Source organism: Dicentrarchus labrax, unplaced genomic scaffold, assembly GCF_905237075.1.
Source record: "Dicentrarchus labrax unplaced genomic scaffold, dlabrax2021, whole genome shotgun sequence".
In the NCBI taxonomy this organism is placed as follows: Eukaryota; Metazoa; Chordata; class Actinopteri; family Moronidae; genus Dicentrarchus; species Dicentrarchus labrax.
This window is the reverse complement of record NW_026136704.1, coordinates 894,541-911,717: the sequence shown is the minus strand read 5'-3', so window position 1 is coordinate 911,717 and position 17,177 is coordinate 894,541. Positions and strand designations below refer to the sequence as shown.

The window sequence follows — 17,177 nt, the reverse complement described above, 5'->3', positions numbered from 1 at the left end:
TCTGTCAGCCTGGCAACAGTGCTGAAGAGGAACCTAGGGTTGTTCTTATTTTCTTCTATTAGTGCTGAGTAATAGGCTCCTCGGCATTACGGAGGGCCTTTCTATAAATCTAAGATCATCTTGCCAATTTGAGCGATATTCTGATAATTTGGAAGAGCGCCATTTCCTTCAGATTTCCTAGCTATTTGCTTTAACTGGCGGGTTTGGTGGTTATACCAAGGTGCTAGTCTCCTATGTTTTAATAATTTCCTTTTTATAGGAGCGATAGAGTCTAATGTTGATCGTAGTGAGCCTGTAGCACTATGACAAGATTATCAATTTCAGAGGGACTAAAGTTGTTATAGGACTCTGTTAAATTCAGACATGGCATTGAATTAAACACTGAAGGAATCTCCTCCTTAAATTTAGCTACAGCACTGTCAGATAGACATCGCTGTAGGAAGTTTGCCTAATGGCTTATAATCTAATAGTATGAATTCAAAAGTTACTAAATAATGGTCAGATAGGAAAGGATTATGTGGGAAGACTATTAAATGTTCAATATCAATGCCATATGATAAAACAAGGTCAAGAGTGTGATTAAAACAATGAGTTGGTTTATTTACACTCTGACAGAAGCCAATTGAGTCTATTAATGATATAAATGCATTACTAAGGCTGTCATTGTCAACATCCACATGAATATTAAAATCACCTACAATAATTACTTTATCACTCCATTAACTTTCACTGTTATGCAGATGATACGCAGTTATATCTATCAATCAAGCCCAATGAAATTAATCAATTATCTAATTTACAAACATGTCTTAAGGACATAAAATCCTGGATGACCTGCAATTTTCTGATGTTAAACTCAGAAAAAAACGAAATTCTTGTTCTTGGCCCCAAAAACCTTAGAGACTCACTGTCTAAAGATATAGTTACTATAGATGGCATTACCTTGGCCTCTAGCACCACTGTCAGGAATCTTGGAGTTATCTTTGATCAGGATTTGTCATTTAACTCCCACATAAAGCAGACCTCTAGGACTGCCTTCTTTCATTTACGTAATATTACAAAAATTAGACACATGCTATCACAGACAGATGCAGAAAAACTAATCCATGCATTTGTTACTTCAAGGCTGGATTACTGCAACTCTTTATCAGGTTGCCCCAATAAGTCCATTAAAACGCTCCAATTAATTCAGAACGCTGCAGCACGAGTACTGACAGGAACTAGAAAAAGAGATCACATCTCTCCTGTACTAGCTTCTCTGCATTGGCTCCCTGTAAAATGTAGAACAGAATTTAAAATCCTCCTCCTCACCTATAAAGCTCTCAAGGCCCCTCATACTTAAAGAGCTCATAGTATCCTATACCCCAGAACACCGTTCTGAAGTGGGCAGTCCTCAGAACAGGAGCCAGAGCCTTCAGTTACCAAGCTCCTCTCCTGTGGAACCAGCTTCCATTTGTGGTTCGGGAGGCAGACACCCTCACCACATTCAAGAGTAGGCTTAAGACATTCCTCTTTGATAAAGCTTATAGTTAGGGCTGGATCAGGTGAGTCCTGAAACATCCCTTAGTTATGCTGCTATAGGCCTAGACTATCGGGGGGATTTCCCATGGTGCACTGAGCTCCTCCCTTCCTCTCTCTTTCTGCACTCATTCATGTCCCATTAACGCATGTTACTAACTTCACTTCTTCCCCGGAGTTCTTGTGCTTTCTTGTCTCGCAGGTTCTTGTCGATCCTGGTGGAGCCTCCTGCCATGGTCCTGCTAGATTGCCATTGCCAATACTGTTGTTACTGTGCACCTGTCTGTCTGTCTCTCGCTCTCTCTCTCTCTCTCTCCCTCTCTCTCTCTCTCTCTCTCACCCCAACTGGTCGAGACAGACGACCACCCACCTAGAGCCGGAGGATCTGTCCTAGGTTTCTGCCTTTTAACAGGCAGTTTTTCCTTGCCCTTGTCGCCAAGTGCTTGCTCATTGGTGGTACTGTTGGGTCTCTGTAATTAATGTTTTAAAGAGTTCGGTCTAGACCTGCTCTATTTGAAAAGTGTCCTGAGATAACTTCTGTTATGAATTGGCACTATACAAATAAAATTGAATTGAATTGAATCAAGGTGAAACTATTGAAAAAACGCATGCTTGGCGTTTAACCAAGGGAACAGACAAAACTGAAAAAGGAGACATGCCAGTTCGAAGGAAACACCCCAGCATATTGCACATTAACAAACCTGCAGACAATTCAACCAACTCATGAAATAATGAATTCAACAAAAAAATCTGTCAGTGGAACTCTCTTCTCAGTTGATAAGGAGGAGGATATCGGGGCTGGAGAAGATTGCAAACTTTCAATAGTACCAGTGCAGATAAAAACCACCAAAGGAAGCAAAACAATACTAACCTATGCATTTCTGAACCCTGGCAGCACAGCCACATTCTGTACAGAGAACCTTATGAGAAAACTCAATTTAACAGAACGAAAAACTAAAGTTATTCTGCAAACAATGGGTCAAAATAAACCTGAAAGTAGTTATGAAATAACTGGACTACAAGTGGGCGATTTGGATGGAAATAAATTTATTGAGCTGCACAAAACATACACACAGACAAAGATACCAGTGACGAAGAGGAACATTCTTTCCCAAAATGATCTCAATAGGTGGCCTTACCTGAAGGAAATTCGACTACAAAAAATTGATGCGGATGTGGAACTCCTGATTGGAGTGGATGCCCCAAAGGCAGTGGAGCCATGACAAATCATAAATAGCCAATGCAATGGACCCTATGCTGTAAGAACTCTCTTAGGATGGGTGGTAAATGGACCACTCAACTCATCTTCAGCAACGGATAGGTTTGGACAGCCAGTGGCATTAGTGAACCGCATCTGTGAACCGGACAGTTGGAAACCCTGCTTGTAAACCAGTACCACCATGACTTCCCAGAGAAAGAATATGAGGGACAACCTCAAATGTAAGTGGAAGACCGCAGATTCATGCAGCTGGTATCAAGTACAGCCACCCTAAAAGATAATCATTATTATTTACATTTGCCACTTCGTAATAGTGATATCATCATGCCCAACAATTATCAGATAGCTGAACAGCGTGCACATTATCTTGCTAGAAAATTCAAGAAGGATGCTAAATATGCAGAAGAATACAAAGGTTTAGTGGAAGATGTAATCGCTAAGGGCTACGCCGAAAAGGTGCCAGCAAAGAATCTTCATCAGGATGATGATAAGGTATGGTACATACCCCACCATGGAGTGTACCACAAATGTAAAAAGACCATCAGAGTAGTGTTTGGCTGTACATCGTCATACAAAGGAACATCACTCAATAATGAACTCTTACCTGGACCTGACTTAGCCAACTCACTTCTTGGCGTCTTACTGAAATTCCGCCATGAACAGTTTGCCATCATGGCAGACATTGAAGGGATGTTTCACCAGGTACCAGTGTATGAAGAAAACTGCGGTTTTAATGGAAAAGGGACAAAACACCTGCTCTATTTGAAAAGTGTCCTGAGACAACTTCTGTTATAAATTGGCACTATACAAATTAAACTGAACTGAATTGAATTGAATTACCTGGCTCAGGTGGGTGTATCCCCTGGCTCAGGTGGGTGTATTACTTGGCTCAGGTGGGTCAGGTGGGTGTATCCCCTGGCTCAGGTGCCACATAGGTCTATCTATTCACAGCTGACCTACATGAATGCTCCCACCCTAATTCCCAGGACTCGGCACTAATAAAGTCACACCTATAGCCGTTTGCAGGATCCGGTGACGGCCTTCAGTCGGTCCATACAGAGCAGGATCACAGTTACACCTGTGTATTATCAGGACGTCTCTAATCAGGTCACCTGACACATGAAAGAGAGTTGGGAACCAAATCTGTGGAGCTTTATTAACACTAGTATCTGTTAACAAACCTCTAATGATCTCACTCTCTAAGGTTCCTTCACAAGAAAAGCCAGGTAAAAATAATAATGACAGCTACATTATTATATAATACATTATTACATTATTATATATTACATCATTACATTATTATATATTACATTATTACATTATTATATTTTACATTATTACATTATTATATAATATATTATTACAGTATTATATATTACATTATTACATTATATATTACATTATAATATATTACATTAGTACATTATTATATATTACATTATTACATAATTATATATTATAACATTATTATATAATATATTATTACATTGTTATATATTACCTTATTAGATTATTATATTAGTACATATTATATTATTACATTATTATATATTACATTATTATATTATTACATTATCATATATAACATTATTATATTATTACATTATTATATATTACATTATTATATTATTACATTATTATATATTACATTATTATATTATTACATTATATATTACATTATTACATTATTATATATTACATTATTACATATTACATATTATATATTACACTATTACATAGTACATATTACATTATTATATATGATATTATTACATTATTATATATTACATTATTATATTATTATATTATGATATATTACATTATTATATATTACATTATTATATTATTATATTATGATATATTACATTATTATATTATTACATTATTATATTACATTATTACATATTACATTATTACATTTTTATATATTAGTGTGTGTCTGTCTGTCTGTCTGTCTGTCTTGTCTGTGTGTGTGTGTGTGTGTGTGTGTGTGTGTGTGTGTGTGTCTGTGTGTGTGGTGGGCGGGGCACCATGTGGGCAGGGCACCAGGTGTTTTATTAGCAGCTGACAGGTGAGTCTGCAGGAAACTGAGACTTCAGAGTTTGAGAGGCTCAAAGAATCGACAGTTTGGTGAGTGAAATATTTATATTTATTTATTTCATTATTTATATATTAATGTATTTACAATAATCCAAGCCAATGGCAGATTTCCAATTTATATAATAAATTAATCATTTTTATTATTAATTAACAAATGAACTTTTAAAACTGTACATATATATTTATAATTGATGAAAATACTACTAAAATTATGTTACAAAAGCTTTCATAATATATAGAATTGATTGAAGCTGATTGTTTGAAGCTGATTGATTGATTGAAGTTGATTGATTGAAGCTGGTTGAAGCTGATTGATTGAAGCTGATTGATTAAAGCTGATTGGTTGAAGCTGACTGATTGAAGCTGATTGATTGAAGCTGTGTATTTTGTGTAGAGAACAACTGCATTGATCCGACTGTTGTTCGGAGGTTTTTTTTTGTTTTGTTTTTTATACTTTTTTTTATTGGAGACCAGCATTTCACAAGCATCAATACAAGATACACAGTTATTCCACAGCTGTTTTCCACCCTTTTCTGTTCCATGGAACATTAGAACAAAGAACCAGAAAAGGAACATCCCCCAAGAACAAAGAGGGAGAGAAGAAAAAATAAATAAATAAATAAATAAATAAACAAACAAATAAGCAAAAATAAAATGCACAAGTAGTCAACAAGTTGGTGAAAACAAATAGGTACATAAATACAAAGAACAAACAAACAAAATAGAACAAAACACAAAGGGAGGTGAAAGAGAGAAATCGACAATAATAATAAAAGTAAAAACAATAGACAAATAAATAGAGGATGCCCAGTGTGTTCACTAAACAATTTGATAGAATAAAAAATTGGATGCATCAGATTGATTCAGTTGGGGTCCAAAGAGGTGAGGGTGTTTACATATGTGATGAGAGGCTGCCATCTTTCATAAAAATTGGCTGCTGAGCCTCTTAGGGAGTATTTAACTTTTTCCAATGACAGAAAGGACATTAAATCACTTAACCAAGAAGTAGTAGGAGGAGCATTTGGGCTTTTCCAATGCAGTAGAATACGTCTGCGGGCTATGAGCGAGGCAAAAGCAACAACATCAGAGTTTTTCTTAGTGAGACTAGTTGGAGTACGAGGTACCCCAAAGATGGATATCAGTGGGCAGTGTTCCAACTTGATACTGAGGGCATTGTTTAACGATTTAAAAAAACATGACCAGAAATGGACTAGTTTGGGACAAGAAAAAAACCTATGAACATGGTCTGCTGGAGATAAACCACATCTATCACAGATATCATTTGTGCCTGGAAATAGCCTACTAATTCTGTTTTTTGTGAAATGAATTTTGTGGAGAACCTTAAATTGGATTAAACTGAGACGAGCACAAGAAGATGTAGAATTGACCCTGATCAGTGCCTCTCTCCACCACTCATCTGTCAAATCAAAGCCAAGCTCCCTTTCCCAACTCTCCCTGACCCTCACCAGGGAAGACATGTTCGAAGATGATATGAGGTCAAATAATACTGAAATCTTACTACGAGCCATTGGAAGAGAGAGTACCTCAGTAAGAAGAGATCCCATTGGAGATTGGGGGAAAGAAGTAAAGTGTGTGCGAGCATAATTCCGTGCTTGGAAATATCGAAACGTGTGAGATTGGGGCAAATTATATTTAACACGGAGATCATTAAATGTAGCAAATAAGCCCTTTGAATATAAATCTGAAAAACGAACCAGACCTCTCTCTCTCCACAAAGTGAAAGCTGTGGCTGCATTGGAGGGGGGGAAGAAATGATTATTGCAAATAGGGCTTAATGGTATGGGTGTTGAAAGTTTGAAATTTTGCCTGAATTGTTTCCAAATTTTCAAAGAGGAAAGTACAATTGGGTTTTTGATATAACTAGGATAACGAGAAGCTAGAGGGGCACAAACCAGAGCCGCAAGAGATGAGGGATGGCAAGAAGCATCTTCCATTATGCACCAGTCCAAACTGGGAGAATTACACCAGGCATGGATTTTTTGAAGATTGGCAGCCCAATAGTAAAATAATAAGTTAGGCAGTGCAAGGCCCCCATCTGATTTGCTTCTTTGGAGTGTTGTTCGACACGCTCTTGGGTTCTTACCAGCCCAAACAAATTTTGAGATCATTTTGTCTAAAATATGTATAAATGATTTAGATAAAAAAAATTGGAAGACACTGGAAAAGAAACAAAAATCTCGGAAGACTATTCATTTTAATAGAATTGATTCTGCCTATCAAAGAGAGAGGGAGGGAGTCCCAGCGCGCCAGATCAGACTTAATTTCCATTACCAATTTTGTAAAATTATTCTTATATAGTGAGGGGAGAGAATGAGAAATATTGATACCTAAATAGCGAAAGCTGTTATGAGCTAATCGGAACGGTAGTGCATTTGATGGGATCTGTTTAGCTGTTATGTTTACCGGAAAACACTCGCTTTTACTGATGTTTAATTTATAACCTGAAAATGATCCGAAAGTTGTCAAGATTTGTAAAATATTATCTACACAGCTAACTGGGTCAGTGATATATAGCAACAGGTCAACAGCATAGAGAGACACCCGATGCTCCAGTCCAGCTACCAGTGAAACATGAAGAAGATTTGAGAGCAATGGAAAGAGGCTCTATTGCTATGGCAAAAAGCAAGGGGGAGATTGGGCAACCTTGGCGGGTCCCTCTTGATAGAGGGAAATATTCAGACCTTTGAAAGTTAGTTGTCACAGAAGCAGAAGGGGCAGAGTATAAAAGTTGTATCCATGAAATAAATTTAGACCCAAAGCCAAATTTCCCCAAAACAGAAAACAAGTAGTCCCATTCAACCCTATCGAAGGCTTTCTCCGCATCTAAAGATATAACCATTTCAGCAGCTTGGGATGTGTTAGGAGATAGTACAATATTTAAAAGTCTTCTAATGTTAGATGATAGTTGGCGACCTCTAACAAACCCTGTTTGATCCAAAGAAATTATATCTGGTAGACAAGGGTCCAAGCGGCATGCTAGTACTTTGGCTAAAAGTTTTATGTCTGAATTTAATAAACTTATTGGTCTCCAGTTGCTACATTCATCTAAGTTCTTGTCTTTCTTAGGAATGAGCGAGATTAAAGCCTGATTTAAAGTTGGCGGCAGAGAGCCCCGCTTCAGTGAATCATTAAACATGTCTAATAACAAAGGAGCAAGTTGGTGGGAGAACTTTTTATAAAAGTCAACCGGAAATCCATCCGGCCCGGGAGCTTTGTTATTTTGTATTAATTTAAGACAAGAAGTTAATTCTTCCAACTGTATAGGTTTTTCCAACTCCTCTTTAATACGAGGATCTATGGTAGGTATATCAATGTTATCCAGGAAATTATCCATTGTGGTCCTATTTGCAGGAGGTTCGGACTGATACAGGTTAGAATAATAGAAAGCGAAGGTGGAATTTATTTCAGCTGGGCTGACAGTTAGAGAGCGAGAGGAGTCATAAATTTGTGATATGAAATTTGAGGCAGACCGGCGTTTAAGTTGGAGGGCGAGGAGACGGCTGGCTTTATCACCATATTCATAGTAAGTCCCTTTGGTCCATCTTAAAAGGTACTCTGCTTTATGTGTAGAGAGAAGGTCATAATCAGATTGTAATGTAACCCTTTTAGCATACAATTCTGGACTGGGGGAGCATGAGTATTCTCTATCTACGCTGAGGATTACATCAAAAAGCTCTTGCTGTTTTTGTTTATTTTTCCTAGCCAGATGTGTGCTGTATGAGATAATATCTCCCCTAATTACCGCTTTTAATGTTTCCCATAACAGAGAGGGCGATGTGGCCTCAGTCTTATTATTCTCAAGGAAAACATCTATTTTTTTTAAAATTTAATCACAGAACTCAGCTTTAGCTAGTAGCCCTGTATTAAACTTCCACTGATTTGTAGTGATAGGTGCTAAATCTAAAATGTGAGGAGCATGATCAGAAATAACAATAGCAGAATATTCAGTGGATTTGTGTTGTATGTTATATGTTAAAGAGTTCGGTCTAGACCTGCTCTATTTGAAAAGTGTCCTGAGATAACTTCTGTTATGAATTGGCGCTATACAAATAAAATTGAATTGAATTTAATTGAATTGAAATTTCACAACAGGTAGAAGAGCCCTATCTATAAAAAAATTGTCGATGCAGGAATAAGATTGGTGTACTTTGGAGAAATAAGAAAATTATTTTGAGAATGGGTGGAGCAGGCGCCAAGCATCTATGCAGCCCAATTGGCTCATGATAGATGATAATGTCTTCGACATGGCAGAGGGTATAAGTACTTTCGGATGGGATCGGTCAAGTTTGGGGTCTATTACTAGGTTCAGGTCCCCCCCTAAAATGAGACGATGGGTATCCAAGTTGGGGATTTTGGAAAAAAGGGAAGTCATAAAATTTGGGTTGTCCCAATTAGGGGCGTAAACATTAACCAATACAACTGAAGTCTGATATAATGTGCCACTTACTATAACATAACGCCCATGGGGATCAGATATGACCTGATCAGGGGAGAACTGGATACGTTTATTATAAAGAATAGCAGCGCCTCTGGATTTACTATTGAAAGCTGAATGGAATATTTGCACTTTAGATCGCTTTATTGGGTCCCCAAGTCCACGAACGTTCCAACTCACAAGCCGAATACTAGACCCACTCAGTCCTCTCTGGGAGATACTTGGGCTAACCATTAATCACTTGTGAATGATTAAATGCAAAGATATTAATAAGAATGGCAGGAAATAAATGAGCATCCTGGTTAGGAACCAGATGAGCATCACGGTAGCATCCAAATGAAGTTAGCTTTAAGAAAGAAACACAAAAAACCTCCCAGTAAGTAAAGAAAGAACACACATACCTCCCAAAAACACACTGGCCAGTGTATAGACTGTAAGCCATCCAACAAGTTGCTTCCTAAGCTCGTCGTAACGGAACAAGACGAGTTGCAAGACTGGAGTATACACAACCGGTTTACCATGCAGTAGGTTCTACCTCCTGAAGAACCAAAATATACGCCATATAAAAGTTTGTAACACCTATTTATGAAAGCAATCTGGAGTAACACTGAAAGGCGGGAAAAGGAAGGACCTGTAATTGTACCAGATTGAACATATAATCCTCCAGCTAAAATGTGCAGGCAAAGATAGGAGAGAATCCCTCTTTAAAATTACGAAGTGAATAATAAAAAATAAAAGTAAAAATACAAATAAAATTAAAAAAAATACACTAAAATAAATTGTTTCAGGCCATAGACTGGTGACTTCAAGCCCCATACAAAGTAAAGACAGTGGTGGATTTTAATACCCACATGTCAGGGAATTAAGAGTGTGTTTCCTTGAACAGACAAGACATTTTATATATAAACAAAACACAAAAGCCACAGGCGGAATAAAGCAAAACAGCTGGCCATGATATTTAACTACTGTCCGCATCTAACTGGAGATAGGATGGAGTAATATGTGGTACTGTTCATAGTCTGTGGTCCATTTCAACAGTGTAGTCGCGCCTTACCTCGAGAAAGTCCAGCAAAAAATTAAAAAAATAAATAAATAAAGATAATGGTCCCAAGAGAATCGTTAATTCACATGAATCGGTGATCGTTCCACCCGTTCCCTCTTTCATGAGTCGCGTATGCGTTCCTCGTAAAACAGCTCCGCTTGCTCCGGGGAGTCGAAGATGTGGGTCACACCGTTGAAAGTGACGCGCAGCCGGGCAGGGCTAGGATTTCACCTGGTTGAAAGCAGCTCGCCTCTTCGCCACTGCAGCACTGAAGTCTTCGTAAAACTTGATGTTATGACCCCGATAAATCATATTGCGGTGTTCCTTTGCCCAAAGCAACACTCTCTCTTTATCGATGTAGCGGTGAAAGCGCACTATCACAGGGCAGGATCTTTGACGAGGTTTGGGTCTGAGACTACGATGGGCACAGTCTAGTTCAGGTGTGGAGTTCGATCTGTAGCGTCTGTAGCCACTTCCTTGAATAAATCAGCCATGAATTGTCTCGGGTTGTTACCTTCAATGTCTTCAGGAAGTCCAATCACTCTTAGATTCTGATGCTTTGAGCGAGACACCAAGTCCTCCAAGGCAGCCTGGAGAGCACTGTTCTCTTCCGTTATAGAGGTTAGCTTGGAGCGTAGCTCCACTACGTCTTGCTCCAGGCTAGTGATGTTATCCGAGTGGGTCGAGAGGGCCGTTTCCATCTCCGAAATTGTAGAAGTGTGTTTAGCCACAGTGGTGGCAATGGACTCAAGAGCTGAATTAATTGGGGCGAGGGCCGCATTCAAAGAGGCGGTGAGCTCCGCAGTAGTGCTTTTCCTAGATTTTTCCAGTTCGATGATTAGCGTTTCCAAAGTGAGAGGGGAAGGCCCTGACGCCATGTTGCTAGCTTCCCGACCAGAGAAGGGGAGAGTCTGTTGTTGTACCTGACTTTTCCGAGATTGTTTACTCATTCTTATGCAGGTTCAGCGCGACGTTCATTAAAATAGGTAGTTACACCGAAAATATACTTGAAAGAATGATGTAATTAACAAATTTTCACGAAATTGTACGGAGGTATGCCCCACACGTCCGTCCTCTACATCGTCAAACCGGAAGTTCGTTCGGAGGTTTAATGATTGCAATAAAAAACATGAATATTGTTGCAGTTGAAGGAATTATGCATGACTGAGACACAGTGGCAAGTTGATTTATAAATATTTTTACAGCAGTTAGCCAGACTGCGTGCACCTTCCTGTCTCACCTATCTCACATTCAGAGATGGTTTCCTATGTGAGGGCATCGGTAGGATTTACTTTAAGATACTTCAGGATGTTTCAGGTTCTTTACGGTGTTGATCATGTTTGACAGAAATGATGTAAACACTGGTGGCTGATGGGAAACTTCTCTGTTCAGACCATGCAGACCTTCATTCTTCACCTACTGCTGATGGCGATTCCCCTCCCCGTTGTCACAGCGACGCCTGCACCTATCTCCGAGGAAGGCTGGGAGCCCCCCTTCGGCACTCCTCCCACGCCCCCCTACCCACCCATGAACGGCCCCAGACTCAATTTTTACCCTGATGTAGTCAACGCAACAGAGGCGCCGGCTGGGGCCCTGGAGGCATACTGCCAGACGCTGCTGCAGGCACCGGTCCCCTTACCTGCAGACCAGATCCCCTGGTTCTGTCTCTGCACATACTGCCAGAGCAGCAAGGGGCCCAAGGGAGACCGAGGAGACCGCGGACTACCAGGTAACACACAGAGAGCCATAATACTCCTAATACTGCAGTTCTAAAGGTAGCGACAGATAATCATCTGTAATAAATGGAATATATTAGAATCATTGCTACAGTTGTTACAGTACATAGAAATATAATAAGAGCCTATGTTCAACTATTGCCGACACATTTAGAGATCATTATTATTATTGATCACTAGCAGTAAAGATATTGTATTGTATTGTATTGTATTACTTTATTAATCCCACAACGGGGAAATTTCCTTGTCACAGCAGCAATTACTTGAAATAAATAAATACAGATATAAAAAACTATGATAAAAACTTAACTACAGTATAGTGGTAATTTGAAAAAAAAAAACAGAAACTACAACATTGATCAGGTGTTGTAGAGTCTGACAGCGGCAGGGATGAAAGACCTGCGGAACCTCTCCTTCTTACACCGTGGGTGTAACAGTCTGCTGCTGAAGGAGCTACTTAGGGACCCCACAGTGTCATGTAGGGGGTGAGAGGTGTTGTCCATGATGGGAGTCAGCTTCACTAACATCCTCCTTTCACCCACTTCCTCAATGGAGTCCAGAGGACAGTCCGGGACAGAGCTCGCTCTCCTGATCAGTTTATTGAGTCTCTTTTTGTCCCTGTCCGTACTGCCCCCACTCCAGCAGACCACAGCATAGAAGATGGCTGAAGCAACCACAGAGTCATAAAAAGTCTTAAGGAGAGCCCTGCTTACTCCGAAGGAGGTGGAGGCGAATCTGGCCCTTCTTGTAGATAGCATGGGTGTTGTCAGTCCAGTCCAGTTTTTTATTGAGGTGAACACCCAGGAATTTATAATTATCTACCCCCTCAATGTCCAATCCCTGGATGTTCACCGGGGTGAAGTGGGATGTTTTCCTCCTGAAGTTAACGATCATCTCCTTCGTCTTGCTAGTGTTTAGCTGAAGCTGGTTGAGCTCACACCAGCTGACAAAGTCCCTGATAACAGTCCTGTATTCAAGTTTGTTCCCCTCAGAAACGCATCCAACAATGGCTGTGTCATCTGAGAACTTCTGGATATGGCAGAGCGTGGAATTGTGGGTAAAGTCCGAGGTGTAAAGGGTGAAGAGGAAGGGAGAGAGCACCGTACCCTGAGGGGCACCTATGTTGCAGAGCACAACGTCAGACACAAAGTGTTGGAGCCTCACATACTGTGGTCTGTTGGTGAGATAACAGATCTGTGTCCTCTCAGGTACTCCAGGTAGCCCTGGACGAAGAGGGATGACGGGGTTCAGAGGTCCTCCAGGTTTTACAGGCAGACAAGGAGTCAAAGGTAAACAAGTTCCTATCATCCTCTGCTCTCTCAACACGCCTCATTGGACTATTACTACTGCTACTACTACAACTACTATTACTGCTACTACTATTACTACTACGACTACTACTACTACTACAACTACTATTACTGCTACTACTATTACTACTACTACTACTACTACTACAACTACTATTACTGCTACTACTATTACTACTACTACTACTACTACTACAACTACTATTACTACTATTACTTCTACTACTACTTCTACTACTACTACTACTACCATTACTACTACTACTACTACAACTACTATTACTGCTACTACTATTACTACTACTACTACTTCTACTGCTACTACAACTACTACTACTATAACTTCTACTACTACTACTACTACTACTACTACAACTACTTCTACTGCTACTACAACTACTATTACTACTACTACTACTTCTACTACTACTACTACAACTACTTCTACCGCTACTACAACAACTACTACTACTATTACTATTACTTCTACTACTACTACTACTACTACTACTACTACTATTACTTCTACTACTACTACTACTACTACTACTACTACTATTACTTCTACTACTACTACTGCTACTACTATTACTTCTACTACTACTACTACTACTACTACTACTATTACTTCTACTACTACTACTACTTCTACTGCTGCTACTACTACTACTACTACTACTACAACTACTACTACTATTATTACTACAACTACTACTATGTGTACTGCTAATACTGCTGTGTAAACTCCTGCTATACTGCGAGTTTCTGACTGCGTTGGTGTGTTGGGCCCTCAGGACAGAAAGGAGACGAGGGTGAGAAGGGAGACAGAGGGCCCCAGGGTGTTTTTGGACCCAAAGGAGACAGAGGATTCAAAGGTGAGCTACAAACTAGTCCCAGTTATCAGGGACAGGGTTTCAGTTCCAGCCTCTGACCTGGTTTTTGTTGTCCTGAAGGTGACAAAGGCGAACAAGGTCTGGAGGGCCCTCCAGGTGATCAGGGTCTTAAAGGAGATGATGGGTTCTGTCCAGATGCCTGCGAGTCAAGCCAGGGTCCCCCAGGACCATCTGGTCTTCCTGGCCCTGTAGGATCTAGAGGTCTTCCTGGTATCCCAGGACTTCTGGGTCCCAAAGGCGAGAAGGGTGACACAGGGGATCTGGGTCAACCTGGTGTCCCTGGATCTGCGGGTCAGAAAGGAGAACCAGGTCCTCAGGGGGACTGTAACTGTACAGATGGGGTAGATGGGGCTGCAGGGAATAATGGAGATAAAGGAAACAAGGGGGATGAGGGACAGATGGGGATTGCGGGGCAGGGAGGGCCAAAGGGGGATAAGGGGGACATGGGGCTCATGGGGATGATGGGTCTTCCTGGTCCCTGCATGTCCAACATCCAGTCAGCATTTGCTGCAGGTCTGGAGTCCAGCTACCCACCACCCCAAGCCCCAGTGGTCTTCTCCCAAGTCCTGTACAACATCCAGGGCAGCTATGACCCCAGCACTGGAATCTACACCGCTCCCGTCAACGGCACCTACATCCTCAGTTACCATATCACAGTCCACGAACGAGTCCTCAAAGTTGGCCTCTTCCACAACTTCAGACCGGTTATCAAAACCACTGAGACCAAACTGTTAGGGACCACCTCACATTCAGTAGTCCTCCACCTGGCCCGTGGTCACCGGGTGTGGATCCAGGTGAAGGATCAGGTTACTAATGGTATGTTTGCTGGCATTGAGTCCAGCAGTACCTTCTCTGGGTACTTGCTCCACCCTGATAACTGTGATATGGCCATACTTAGATCACCCATGCCCCCAATAAGCCCACCACAGGGGGGATACACCTGGGACGGCACCCCTGAGTCCAGCACCGCCAAACCCCCAACTTCACCAGCTGGTGGAGGATTCAATTAGCTTTAGTGATGAATAAATAGTTTTTGGTCGCCAGTAGAAGAGAGACCTCCGTACATTGATATTCTTACACCAATCAACCAACAAATGCTCAGTATGAGGATTAGATTAGTCTGACCCATGAAAAGAGACCCCCTTAACTGTTGACAAATTCATTAACACTATTGACGTCTACCAAACAATGCACATTGGGCCTCATACAAGAGCCACTCATACAGACAAATCTGTCCTTAATTGGTTTGTAGGATTTAGGAGAACTTGCAGCATTCACTAATTTTCTCTTATTTTGAATTTCTTCTTCAGTATGAAGACAGTTTACAAGGTCCAGACTCTCGTAGGAGTCACACAAAAGTTCCCATTCCTTAAAAATGTATTTCCAACCACCTAAAACCAGGAGCTTTGATCTGTATCCATGAGGGCCTCCTTTAGGGGAAAACCAGCTGACGTTCCCAAAAGCTGCTGCGATAGTAAAGATCTGTGTGTTCAGAATGAAAATGGTAACCTGTGACCTGAGTTTAGTAATTTGACCAATAATCTTGTACGAATGGATTAAAATGGGTTAAATAAAATGTTTTATATTCCAGCCAACCACTGCACAGGGATTCAGTGTGGGTCCACCGGTGTGTGTTTGGTTCTGATCAGAGCTGTTTGTTATTCTCTCGGCGTCGACTCTTATAGAAGCTGTTTGTGAGGACTGCTGTAATAACATCCTGTCGTGTTGGCATGATGGTTTCTATTTATCTACTATCTCTTTGCCCTCTTTGTATGTAAACCAGTGCGTTGTTAGTGTTTTTAGGGGCAGCGAGTCATCCGATGATCCCCTGATACTGATCCTACAGCGTGGCTGTAAATGGATACCAGAGCTTGCTTTAGATCCACATTGTCTCCACTGGGGAGGGTTTCCCTAAAGTATCTCTGCTCTGTTCTCCAACAAAGGAACAAAAACAGCCAGGTGTGTTTGGATCATCACACCCAGACACATCAAATGTCTAACGAAGCACTTCTGACCTGATATCTGAGGAGGAACCTGAACCCGGAAACCTCCCAGAAACTAAAATCAGGGCGTCAAAATATTTTCACAGAATATTATAAAACCTCCTGAGCACAAGTTCAAAATATAATCTGTTGGGCCTTCAGGGACCCCGTAGATTATCTTCCTGTTTGTTTGCACCAGAACTAAAAACAGATTCATTGTTTCTAGAGAGAAAAAATGAAATCAATCGAATGATCATAAAATAAAATCAATGTTGTCTGAAGTACTTTTGTTTTTATTTTTGAATATTATAAAGTCTCCATGGTCAATCAATAATCAAACTGTGATCAATATCAATCTCAATCTTCAACAAACTGTAAGAAAAGTTACACTGTTATTATGGGCAGATATTGATCCAGATATTGATTACCCATAATGCCTGTTTTAACTGAGTCTGTTGACTGTTGTCAGAAGATGGAAAATAAATTACAGAAACCTTCAGCTGTCTGTGTCAATATTCAATCAATAACTTATTGATATTGTTTATTTACATGTTTACACTGGTATTTTTGCTACATGAAGTACTATATAAAGTACTATATAAATACTACATGAAGTACTATATAAATTACTATATAAATACTACATGAAGTACTATATGAAGTACTATATAAATAAAGAGTTCGGTCTAGACCTGCTCTATTTGAAGTGTCCTGAGATAACTTTTGTTACGAATTGGCGCTATACAAATAAAATTGAATTGAATATAAATACTACATGTTTACACTGGTATTTTTGCTACATGAAGTACTATATAAAGTACTATATAAATACTACATGAAGTACTATATAAATAATACATAAATACTACATGAAGTACTATATAAATACTACATAAAGTACTACATAAATACTATATAAAG

The 17,177-nt window shown here is 40.0% G+C and overlaps 1 protein-coding gene across 2 annotated transcripts; it reads left to right on the top strand.

The window, feature by feature from the left end:
- The first annotated feature begins 4,813 nt into the window (after positions 1-4,813).
- On the top strand, positions 4,814-16,755 carry LOC127362790 (inner ear-specific collagen). 2 transcript variants are annotated; one of them, XM_051398976.1, is made up of 5 exons: positions 4,814-4,867; positions 11,728-12,064; positions 13,280-13,360; positions 14,176-14,256; positions 14,335-16,755. In XM_051398976.1, the coding sequence occupies exons 2-5, from the start codon at positions 11,731-11,733 to the stop codon at positions 15,282-15,284; spliced, it is 1,446 nt and encodes a 481-aa protein (XP_051254936.1). In that variant the 5' UTR covers positions 4,814-4,867; positions 11,728-11,730; the 3' UTR covers positions 15,285-16,755. The 2 variants fall into 2 exon arrangements, with proteins under 2 accessions (XP_051254936.1, XP_051254935.1); XM_051398975.1 differs by lacking the exon at positions 4,814-4,867 and having other exon boundaries at positions 5,081-12,064.
- Positions 16,756-17,177: the final 422 nt, after the last annotated feature.